General features: G+C 40.7%; 1 protein-coding gene across 2 annotated transcripts in view; it reads left to right on the top strand.

Annotated features, from left to right (window-relative positions):
- Positions 1-1,113: 1,113 nt before the first annotated feature.
- Positions 1,114-12,699, top strand: part of Oxr1 (oxidation resistance 1) — a 146,910-nt gene continuing 135,324 nt past the window's right edge. For both annotated transcript variants that reach the window (XM_027431460.2, XM_027431458.2), the window contains exon 1: positions 1,114-1,986. In XM_027431460.2, coding sequence (XP_027287261.1) covers positions 1,974-1,986 — 13 coding nt within the window. In that variant the 5' untranslated portion in view covers positions 1,114-1,973. The remainder of the gene's footprint in view (positions 1,987-12,699) is intronic.

The raw sequence follows: 12,699 nt of genomic DNA, 5'->3' as shown, positions 1-12,699 counted from the left end.
CACTATCCAGCTAACAGCATACACTCTTTAGCCATGATTTAGGCTGGGAAACTTAGCCTGTAACCAGCCGCTGACAGGAAGCTGTGTCTTTTGGTTTACCAAACAATATTTTAAATGACTCAAATAGACAACACTAAAGTAGACATTTTAAATGCATAATCTTTAAAACCATACCTTTGCTCCTCGTCACCTTAGTCATTTTAAATGTGCAGTTAAATATGTTCTATTATGAAATAGTTGTCAGGAATTTTTTGTTTTGCAGCCCTAAAACTGTATGTCATTAAATAATCTCTCTTGGGTTTTTTTTTTTTTTTTCCCTGTTCTTGGGCCCTGGTAGCCACTAGTCTGCTTTTGTTTCTATTAATCTGAATACGTAATATACTTTATAAAGTAAAAAAAAAATGTGTATATATATATTATAAGGTAAGATTTTACAGTATTTTCTTTCTGTGGCTACCTTATTTCTCTTAAAAGAAGTGGTTGTCAACCTTTGAGTCATGACCCCACATTTCAGTAACCTTTGAGAACTAGTGATTTAAAACAATATTCTTAAAGTTTATGCTTTCTTTACCAATAAGGCTTCATTCCAGGGACTGGAGGGAAGAGATGGCTATAAGAACAATACACCTGGGTGATCCCACCCCCACTAACTGCAGGCGGGGCATGCACAGGAAAACTTGCTAAGTCATCACCACGTCACTGGCCACGCATTAAGGCATTAAGGCCTTCGTGAGGACTTCAGCACCTGTGGGAAACCCCAGCCTTCCATCTTTCTCCCTCTTTGGCTCCTCTTGGGTTGGCTGACAACCCAGCTCCATCCCCCCCTCTTCTGGTAAATAAACTCCGCGTGGGTTGTGGGTTGTTCATCCATAGCTTCCTTTCTTTGTATCAGCAGCTGCAGCTTAAAAGAATCACAATGGCTCTGAGGTTAAGAGCACTGTCTGCTCTTCCAGAGGACCTGGGTTCAACTCCCAGCACCCACAAGGCAGCTCACAACCATCTGTTACTCCAGTTCCAGGGATCTGGCATCCTCACACAGACATACATGCAGGCAAAACACCAATGCACATTGAAAGAAAGAAAGGAAGGAAGGAAGGAAGGAAGAAAGAAAGAAAGAAAGAAAGAAAGAAAGAAAGAAAGAAAGAAAGAAAAGGCTTCTTTCCTGATTAGCAATAGTGTTATGCCCATGGTTCCTGTGTCTGTTCTGCAATGTATTTGTTCATCTGTTCCCTGTGAATGCTTGGATGGGTTATAGCTCTTGGCCACCCTGGGCAATGCTGCTCTCCTTGTAGCTATTCATAAACTGCTTAAGGTCCCTGCTCTTAAGTGTTTGGAACACACTCCCACTGGGATTGACAGATTCTACGGAAGTTCAGTTTTTGGTCTCCTGCGCTATCCCATAGGCTTCCCCATCACGGCCCCTCCGGACACAGTCCACATTTCCACTTCAGTGACTTCACATCGCCAACGGCACTTATTATTATCATCCGTGAGCATTGCATCTTATTTTTAATTCCAATTTGGTGTAACAATACATTTGGATGGCAGAACACATAGTATGACTTAAGCTAGTATTTCAAAAGGAATGGTGCATGCCCGGCGAGCACAGGATTCCAGCCCATAAACATGTTTAACTGTAGAAGCTAAATATTACCCTTGGACATTCCTTAAGTAAATGAATAACTTGTCCTTTTGAACCCAAAACAGAGATTGTTTCCTTGGGCTTCAGGCCATCACTGTCTTAATCAGAATCAAACATTTCTTGAGGGAGAGAAGTGGAAAGGTCCAAACTTCTCACTTCAACCATCGGCTAATGATGGAGAGAAAACCGGGCATTCCAAAGACACCCCTGACTTGGAGATTTAGATTTCAGGATGGAGACGAACCCAGTACAATAGCAAGACTGTACGAAACACAATGCAGTGAGCTACAGCCACAGAAGGCTCAATTCCAAGGAAATACTGCCAACAGCCATGAAGCTACAAAGTGAGTTTCTAAAATCATGTCCTATTTTTTTAATATCTTTTCATTTGATTGTGAATCATTTGTTAGAGAAAGTTGAGACCTAATATTGAATCACAGCCACTAACCAAATAGTAAGATATTATGTAAACTACAAATGTGGATATTTGCATGTATATTTGTATATTGTATATTCTTCTAGGAAGAGTCAGAAATTGCTTACCTCTACAGAAAAAGTTTCATACCACTATTATCTAATATTTTGATTCTGTGATATGAATTTAAAAATATCTAATTTACATTCATATTGTTTGTTTTTTTTATTTCTACCTCCCATGTCATGAGTACAAACGTAAATAATCAAATACCTTTCCATTCTAAACATGCAGGGGAATAAGTAATTTAAAATTATAGTGTGCTTATTATCATCCTGATATTCTAATAAGAATTTATTGTATTAAAAAAATCATAAGTTATAGCCCTCTATGGCCAGTGACTATGACATTTTCTAAAGCTATCAGATAATTTCAAAAACATGGAAAGATAAGCAGATTTGGATTGGTGATATTATAGGTCCTTGTAGAGTGTTTGTCTAACATGTTTGAAGTTCTGGGTTGGATCTCTAGCTCCACATATATGAGACATGGTGGCTCGTGACTATAAATCCAGCATTTGGAAGGTGGAGGCAAAACAGTCAAGGTCATCTTCAGCTGCATGAGACCCTGTCTCAAAAAAGTTAAGCCCAGAAAAAAGGCCCAGAAATACTTTTTAATGGGCATACATATAGGAAGAGACCAATAGGTCTGGAGAGATGGCTCAGCTGTTAAAGGCAAGGCTCACCACCAAAAATATAAGAGACCAGTAGTGATCAAATATAGAGCTCACTTGAAAACATATGAAAGCCTAATTTGTTAATTCAGATAATATGCATGTGGGTAAGTCCTAGTTAATAAGAAGTTATAATGAATGCCCTTGTTCTGTGGAGAAGTTAAGAATGGCAAAGCTGAGAAGTATTTCTTCCAACAGAAGTTCTAGCAGTGCTCTCTCTGTGAGTAAGCCCGTTAAGTAAGACAACCTTGTCTTCACTATTGTCCAACTTTCTGTTATTCTGCTGGGTGGTGTTATTCAGCAATGGAGACCACAAAAGAAAATCAGACATTTTAAAGCTGTCTTTTTCCCCCTTACATTTATTTACTATGAGAGTGTGTGTGTGTGTGTGTGTGTGTGTGTGTGTGTGTGTGTGTGTGTGTGTGTGTGTATGTTTGCGCGTGTGCCCGCTCACACACACACACTCAAGCATGTAAATGCATGAATGCCTGAGTATTGGTCATGGAACAACTTCATAGAATCAGAATGTTCTTTTCTCACTTGGAGGTTGAACTCGGGTCATTAGGCTTAGAGAGAGGCAACTTTACCCTCTAAGCTATCTCAGCAGCCTCCATTTTAAAACACTTTAACCCACCCTTTGGTAGTGTTAGAGGCAAATTCCTTGCTTAGTCTATGAGAGATGGTTAATAATAAACTTAGAGGAAAATACCACAGTTAATACACAGCAAAATAAACCTGTGGTGCACAGCGGTGTTGTAGTTCCAGTATTCAAAACACAATAACAGGGCCCGGAGACATGGCTCATTGGTTAAAAGTACACGATTTGCTTCCCAGAACCCATGGTGTGACTTAAAACCACCTGAAACTCTAGTTATGATATCCCTGTTAAAACAAAACGGAAACAAAACCCTCAGGACTATCCTAAAACTGTTTCCTCGTAGCTACCTTCCATGCATCTGAATTCCAGAATACTGCATCACAGCCGCCATGTGGAGGAGCACCTTAAAGCCCAGCCTATTAGTTCCTTGACCAGCTGGTGGGGCAGGTCCTCTGGTTAGTCTCCTTGAAGAAGGTGCACTTCCTTTAATGAGAGTCCATGATATAGACAGAACGCATATAGGGATGGGGGCAGAAGGAAGAGACACAAAAACACTGACTGTGTTTTACAAAGAAATTCTATTCCAGCACCTTCCCCATCAATGATTTTAATACTCTAGGAACATCAGACCGTGTGAAGTCTCTTACTGTCATGTTTAAGATATGGCTATGTTTGTCAGCCAGTCTACAGTTTCTGCTCAAAAGCAGAGCAATAATCTATTTCCCTGGTGTCTGTGTTTCTAAGACAATGTAGTTATACTAAAATATTTACCGTTTGTTTACCACTGTAGTTGGTGGCATGAATCTGGAGGAGCAGGACTTCGAACCAGGTGAACTAAAGTGTCAAGCAATAGCCAACTTTATTCAATGCATCAGACAATTTATACTCTGAGGGTTAAGAAGGATCCCATTTAATCACAGTGACAAGCCACACGGGTGACAAAAACATGTTTTTCCATAAAGACATATGAATAACAACAAAGTAAACTCACTCCTATCGGCTACACTCTCGGGGGTGAGTATAAACGCACAGTCTAAGAACAATCCTATGTCACTGAGATCACAAGACTCTCCTCTTCTTGGAGTTTTCTCACAAGCTCTCAGAATTCTCACACAACCCCATTCTTGAGCTGTGTTCTGACAACCATTAATTAGCTTTTTTTTATTTGGAAGGGTATGTCTTTTTCCAAAAAGAAAAGACAGCTTTGCCGGGTGGTGGTGGTGCACGCCTTTAGTCCCAGCACTCGGGAGGCAGAGGCAGGTGGAACTCTGTGAGTTCAAGACTAGCCTGGTCTATAAGAGCTAGTTCCAGGACAGCCTCCAAAGCCACGGAAAAACCCTGTCTTGGAAGGAAGGAAAGAAAGAAAGAAAGAAAGAAAGGAAGGAAGGAAGGAAGGAAGGAAGGAAGGAAGGAAGGAAGGAAGAAAGAGAGAAAGAGAGAAAGAGAGAAAGAGAGAGAAGAAAAGAACTTCAAGTTAATTATATTAAAATGTTTAATCTCTATAAATATGAAATGAATTAAAGATAAAATTTTCTCCTGAAATTTAAGTGCACTTTTAAAGATAAGCACTTTTGATGTCTGATTGAGCAAACATAAAACAGACAAAAACCACCCCCAACCACTTCGCCCTTCAAAGCTAACGGATCAAATATACAAAGTGCATAAATTAGATTCTCTTCAGTACTTCAAGCATCTTGAAGTGAGGACTGGGAAGATTACCAGGGAAAATAGACAGATCAAATGTAGTCAATAAGAGCCCTCTCTTTTCCATGGGTAACAGTAAAAAGATTTGTCAATGCGGGAGACAAAGGCCAGGAAGATAGACCATAGACGTAGACCCCTACCAACCAAAGAATGAAGTTGAGCAGCAAAACCAAGAAATCTAAGACCCATTAAAAAACCTGAGAAAGATTAACTTCACAATGGAGAACTGAAAATAGAAAGTTCTTTTGGGGACTTCCACAAATAAGGATGGATCTTAAGAATCTTTCTGATATTTACAAATCTCCTACACAGCAACTCACCAGAGCACTCACTGTGCTCAGTCAAGAAGCAGCAAGCTTCGCTTTAAAAAGTCTTTGTTATTGGCCTACTCTTTCATTTGATTTAGTTGTGATGGATTAGTTAAATAATGTAGAGGCATATAAAGAATAATAAAAATGAACATCCATCAACCAGCTTAAAAAATTAGGCTTTGCAAAAGTAGTTGAAGGCTTCTGATACCTCTCATCAATCTTTCTCCTCTCTGTACCTTCCCACCTCCCGGGACAGAGCTTGAATTTTGGTGTTCTGAGAAACTCCTTTAAACTGGTGCTTACATGTGAGTGTGGTCCATATGACAATATTCATGTGGTCTCCTCTTGAACAGGAAACCACTCAGGAGGAGGCATCTGGTATATGAACACTAACAAAGCTAAAATCATAATAAAAAGCCTTGAAGAAACAGAAATAAGTAAAAGGCAAGACAATGTATTTAAAAAAAAAAAAAGCATTCTTAACAATCTCAAAAAAACAAACTATATTGTAGGCGTGAAACCAGAATAGAGTAAGGCAGACAGGCATGTTCCGATAGCAAACAGAAAGAAAAAAAAACTCTAAGAAATTAAATCTGTAGTTGCAGAAATTAAAATCACAACAAACACTGGTTGGATGTTGATGGAATTTTCTCTTTTGAAGACAGGACAAAAGAATAGTGGCACTGAAAACAATAGGGAAATATAAGGAGATGAGAGGACCAGCCAGGAAAGTCCATCATTCATAGAAATGCTTCCCAAACAAAACCCAGAGAAGAGAATGCTGAAACATCCAAGAAATAATACCAGAAAAGCAGAGCAGAACGGAAGGACACGGGTTTCCGGATTCTAATAACCCAGCATCAAGAGTAATGACTAGGGCTCAGCAGTTAAGAGCACTGACTACTCTTCCAGAGGTCCTGAGTTCAATTCCCGGCAACCACATGGTGGCTCCCAACCACCTTGAATGAGATCTGGTGCCCTCTGCTGGCATGCAGGAAGATGACTGTATACATAATAAATAAATAAAATCTTTTAAGAAAAAAAAAGAAGAATGACTAAAGCAGACTCACCTAGGCATATTATCACGAAGCATCAGGATATTGGTGCAAAAGGCCAGATCTTCAGTTTTTATAAAGATATATTTTTAGTTGATGGATAATCGTAATAGCTAAGACTTTTTTACAGCAATGCTGGAAGCTGGGGAATAATAGAGCAGGTCTTTGAATTGGAATGGTAATTTACCTCTTCTCAAGCATTCTACTAATGCTGTGAATCAAATGTCAAGAAGAATCTAACTGGTTTCAGATATGTACATTTTAAAAATATCCCCTCATGCGTATACTATCTTGGGCGCCTCCACCAATATAATAAAACAAGAGAGGAAACCGTGGGGAATCTAAGGAACAGGGGGCCCCATAGGAAGAAGTGAAGTGATTCATCCACAGGACCGTTCTAATAAGTCCCAGCTAGCAGCCTTCCAAGTCAGAGCAGAACGTGAGAGATCTAGGAGGTCGGATGTGGAGGATATGAAAAAGGGAGGGGTAGTCAGGCAGTCGTGGTGCACACCTTTAATCCCTGCACTTGGGAGTTCGAGGCCAGCCTGGTCTACAAAGTGAGTTCCAAGACAGTAATGGACACTAATACAGACAAACCCTGTCTTGAAAAGCAATAAGTAAATAAATAAATAAATAAATAGTGTTGATGTAACTATCTTGTAACTATTGTAAGATGTTCAGTAGATCTGGCTGTTTTCTCTAGTTTTTTTTTTTTTTTCTGCAGATTTTTTTTATTTGAATTAGAAACAAGATTGTTTTACATGACAATCCCAGTTCCCTCTCCCTCCCGTCCTCCCCTACCACCCCCCGAACTAAAACCCTCCCTATCACACACCCTTTCTGCTCCCCCTGGATGGTGAGGCCTTCCATAGAGTGTCATCAGAGTCTATGGTATCCTTTGGGATAGGGCCTAGGCCCACCCCCATGCGTCTTGGCTGAGGGAGTATTCCTCTATGTGGAATGGGCTCCCAAAGTCCACACCTATGCTAGGGATAAGTACTGAACAACTACAGGAGGTCCCGTAGATTTCCGAGGTTTCCTCACAGAAACCCATGTTCCTGGGGTCTGGATCAGTCTCGTGCTGGTATCCCAGCTATCCGTCTGGGGAGCAAGAGTTTACAGATAGATGTTCAGGTCAGTTGTTTCTGTGGGTTTCCCAGCCTGGTCTGGACCCCTTTGCTCATCACTCGTTCTTCTCTACTGAACCAGTTCAGTTCAGTGATTAGTTGTGGGTGTCTGCTTCTACTTCCACCAGCTGCTGGATAAAGGCTATAGGATGGCATATAAGTCAGTCATCAATCTCATTATCAGGGGAGGGCATTTAAGGTAGCCTCTCCTCTGTTGCTTAGATTGTTAGCTGGTGTCATCTTTGTAGATCTCCAGACATTTCCCTAGTGCCTGATTTCTATGTAAACCTAAAATGTCTCCCTCTATTATGGTATCTCCATTCTTGTTACCTTCTATTCTTCCCCTGACTCAACCTTTCTGTTTCCTCATGTCCTCCACACCCCTCCTCTTCTCCCTTTCTCATTTCTCTAGTTCTTAAAGAAACTAAACATAAAGCTAAGCTCACAAAGAAATAAACATAAGGCTAAATAAAAATACCATAAGCATAAAGGAACTAAGCATAAAGCTAAGCTTAAAAAAATAAAACCTTGTTAAATAATCATATTTTTACAAGGAATGAAATAACAGGGAGAGGGGAGGAGTGAACACAGATTAAAAGGATGCAGGCTATCAAAGGACATTCTGTGTCTATGGGAGTGTGCAAGGAAATCCCTTACTCTGTATAACCAGTATATTCTTAAAATGAAAAAGAAAGAAAGCCCTTTGTGCCCCTAAACTACAATTGAACAATACTAACTTTTTCATCATTTCTCTACTTACTGGGTTTATTTTCCTAGGATTAAAATTTTCTCATAGTCCCAGTTAAATTTTCACAGAAATGGCTCTGATTAAACTAAACGAGACACAATGCCAAACCAAAATCATTAATCTGCAAATAGGGCTGGTGGGGACGTCAGTGGTATTGCCAGGAGGGAACTAAGGCAGGGTGGAAGGAGAGACCAATCAGAATTCATGTAGGAGATTATCAAATGACAAAACTAATCAATAAAAATGTATGAAAAAATCGCTACTCATTTAGTTAAGGAGATTATTGTTGTCATTTCCAGCAATGTGTAGGATCTGGAGTCAGTGCTTATTTGGGCTTACAGGTGGTCATTCTAGAATAGGGCTTCTCAGTGCCTTGTCTAGAAAATTCTATTCAAACTATAAGTCAGTAAGACACGCCCCTGATTTCCATGGAACTGTTTAAACCCACTTATCTTGTTAAAACCTAGTGTATCACATGTTCCCTAATTTTCTCTTGCTATAACCTCAATAAATTTTATCTAATATGTTTTATATGATCTATGCACGTTACCCAGATCAAATTTTCAATTCAGTGCTCTATTTAAAATTTTACGATCCACCATTTCACCCGCTGTTTAGGAAATCAAGGCGGTTTTTCATAGAGCAAAAACATCAGCAGAAGGTAGAAAAATAAGTGAAGATGGTAGAGAAAGAAAGAATAAACATAGCAAACACTTCAGTAAGTTCGGTGATGGATGCTACAAAGTAAAGAATCTCAAGCCAGGTAAAGGGGATAGAAATGGTGGGACCGGGGATACGACCCAGTTTTCTTCAGTAGTGGTTCAGAGTCAGCCATGCTGAGAAGATGACAAGGGCAAAGCAGAGGTTTAGAGAGACGGGGAAGTTAGCAGATCCCAGGGAAATGGAATCCAGTGAAAACAGGAAGCTAGAGTTTGCAACTAGGTACGTATGACTCGAGAATAAGGTGGTCATAGAGAGAATTAATGGGGGGGAATTCAGATAGAGAATAGAGCCCTGGCTGCATAACATATTAGAAGCTGTTACTCTGAATCACATGAGACAGTCCTTCCTCTAAGTGAGATGAATGGATATTAATGACTCTCAGCTAAGAACTGACAAAACCTGCCTCACTCTCTGAAAGCTGGGTTCTAGCTGGGATGTGGAGAATAGACTGTTAAACCAAAGTGATTGGGAGTTATAGCTGTCATATAGTACCTCAGAAAATGTGACAGATGGACATGCTTTGTGTATGTTTTAAAAGTAGAGTGAACAGCTGATGGCTGCCCTGTGGGGTCTAGTAAAGTAGAGAGAAAGAGGAAGAAAGAGAAGAGGAAGTTGAGTGTTCGTCAAGATTATTTTAACCACAACGTCTTAAGTCTGGTCCCAAATTGAGAACAAGAGTAGAGCAGACTTATTGAAAATACAGTCGTTTATTTTCAAACATTTATGTTAAGTTTCATATGTAAGCCAGCTCTCCAAATAGCATAAAGTTGCTGGAAATACCAATCTAGAAATCAGTGGAAGGTCTACAGTATAAATATTAGTTTTTGTGACTTTAACATACAAATGATAATAAAATATGAACAAGCTCCCCAAAAGAAAGAAGCTTAGATTGGTGACTGAGAATTTTTGCATCTAAGTTCATGAGGGATATTGGTCTACAGTTCTCTTTTTCTTTTGGGTCTCTGGGTAGTATCAGGGTAATGATGTCCTTGTAAAAAGAATTAGGAAATGCTCCTTCAGTTTCTATTTTGCAGAAGAATTATATACCAAGAAATGTATCCATTTCTTTTAGGTTTTCCAATTTGGCATAGATTTTAAAAGTATTTTAAAAGATTTTTAAAGTATGCCCTTAAGATTCCCTGGATTTCCTTGATGTCTTCTGTGATGTCCCTCTCTAATTTTATTAATTTGGATCTAGTCACTCCATCTTTTAGTTAATTTGGTTAAGGGTCTATCAGTCTTATTGATTGTTCTCAATGAACCAACTCTCCATTTCACTGACTCTTGTGTGTGTGTGTGTGTGTGTGTGTGTGTGTGTGTGTGTGTGTGTTTCATTGATTACAGCCCTGAGTTGAATATTTCTGCCACATACTATTTTTGGATGTTGTTTCTTTTTGTTTTGAGCTTTCAGATATGCCAATAAGTTGCTAATACCTCTCCAGTATTTTTATGTAGACACTTAGAACTATGAACTTGCCTCTTCAAACTGCCTTCCTCGTGTCCCATAGCCTTGGGTATGTTGTGTTTTCATTTTCATTCAACTCTTATTTGAAAGTTTCTAATTTCCTTGTTTATTTCTGTCCTGATACATTTTTCATTCCGTGGTGCCTTGTTCACTTCCCATGAGTTTGTAAGCTTCTGTTGTTGTTGCTGTTTAGCTTTAATTCGTGGTGGTCAGGTAGGATGCAGGGTGTTGTTTCTATTTTTTTTTCTTTCTTTTTTGTTTGTTTCTATTTTCTTGTGTCTATTGAGACTTGCTTTGTGTCCAGGTATGTGGTCAATTTCAGAGAAATGAGCTTCGGGGAGAAAGTATATTCTATTCTCTCTCTCTCTCTCTCTCTCTCTCTCTCTCTCTCTCTCTCTCTCTCTGTGTGTGTGTGTGTGTGTGTGTGTGTGTGTGTGTGTGTGTGTGTGTGTGTGTGTGATGTTCTATACATGTCTGCTGGATCCATTGGATTCATGATACCATTTAACTCCACCATTTCTCTGTTTAGTTTTTGTCCGGATGACCTGTCTATTGGTACGAGTGGGGTGTTGAAGTCACCAGTTATCACTGTGTGATTGTAATCCCTCATTTACTTTTAAAACAAGCAATTTCTTTTTTTTTTTTTAATTAGAAACAAGCTTCATTTACATGTCAATCCCAGTTCCCTCTCCCTCCCCTCCTCCCCTGTCCTCATCAACCCCCATCCTATCCCATTTCCGCCCCCTAGGGAGGGTGAGGCCTTCCATAGGGGGTCTTCAGAGTCTGTCACGTCATTTAGAGCAGGACCTAGACCCTCCCCAGTGTGTCTAGGGATTATCCCTCTATGTGAAATGGGCTCCCAAAGCCCATTCCCATGCTAGGGATAAATACTGATCCACTACCAGAGGCCACGTAGATTCCCGAGGTTTCCTCACTGACACCCACGTTCATGGGGTCTGGGACAGTCCCATGCTTGTTTCCCAGTGATCACTCTGGGGTCCATGAGCTCCCCCTTGTTCAGGTCAGCTGTAAAACAAGCAGTTTCTTACAATGTCGTGTCAGGATATAAAGTTCCCGCATGATCCTAGGTGGATTGCTCAATCTCCCAGTGTCAGAATTGTGAGTTAGACAGGGTAATTGTCCATCGGGTCCCATTCCCTGACCCCTCACCCCCACCTCACCCCACCCCACACACTTGTGGAAAACAGAACAAAGCCAGAAACAAGAACTCTGGCTGCCTCCACAGTCCAGTTATGGCAGGACAGGTGACTAAATGCTTCCCCAACGTGGATCAAGGCAGAAGGCAAGGATGGCTTTTTCCTTGATCCCTGATCTAAAAGCTTCCATTTATAAAGGAAGGAAAGACCTCCCTGACTGCATCCGTTCTTTGTTTGTCATACAAAATGCAGCGATTTGATATCAAATGTAAACCCTCTGCTACTCATCTAGTGGGAAAGGAGAAGCGAAGTTACCTTTGTTTCAAGGCCGTGCTGCCATCTGCTGCTGGAGACGTGGTTTTCCCTCTCCCATCCCTCATGCCCTTTACTCCCCGAAGAGGAAATGGAAGCCCTAAAACTGAGCAGATCGCCACGGATGCCGCGAGATTTGGGATTAGAATACTGAAAGCCACCGCTTCTTAGTTTATCATCTTACCCTGCCCCGATTAAATTAAAACATCGCAGTGTTCATTGACATACCGTTAACATGCCCAGTGAAGGATCAGAACCTCTCCCTGAACGAGGTCGACTTGTAAATTAGATGTAAATTAGATGGCGGCGCATGCTTTGGGTTTGACAATAGCCCGCATTCAAGCGACACACGAGAGCTCAAAACTGAAGTTTTCAGGGCAGTGGTGTGAACTCGGTCGGGAGAGCGGGAGAGAGATCAGACTAGGAAGACCAAGAAATAGAAATGAAAGGGAGAAAACCTGCCAGGCTTTTGAATGTGCAGGAAACAGCAAGAACAACCCCCCCCCCCCAAAAAAAAGTGAGTTTAGTGATGGGGAAATGGAAGAGCCGTGTCTTGAATTGTTAGAGGCGGGGCATGGGAAGCCAGGCGTGCAGCTACATACCTGTAACCCCAGCATCTGGGAGGAAGAGGCAGGAGGACCCCGAGCACACCATCATCACAGTACTGTTGAGACCATCTTGGGATACAGGAGACCCGATCTCACCTCCC

Source organism: Cricetulus griseus, chromosome 10, assembly GCF_003668045.3.
Source record: "Cricetulus griseus strain 17A/GY chromosome 10, alternate assembly CriGri-PICRH-1.0, whole genome shotgun sequence".
Taxonomy (NCBI): Eukaryota; Metazoa; Chordata; class Mammalia; order Rodentia; family Cricetidae; genus Cricetulus; species Cricetulus griseus.
The sequence above is the reverse complement of the archived record's forward strand: the minus strand, read 5'-3'. Positions and strand labels throughout refer to the sequence as shown.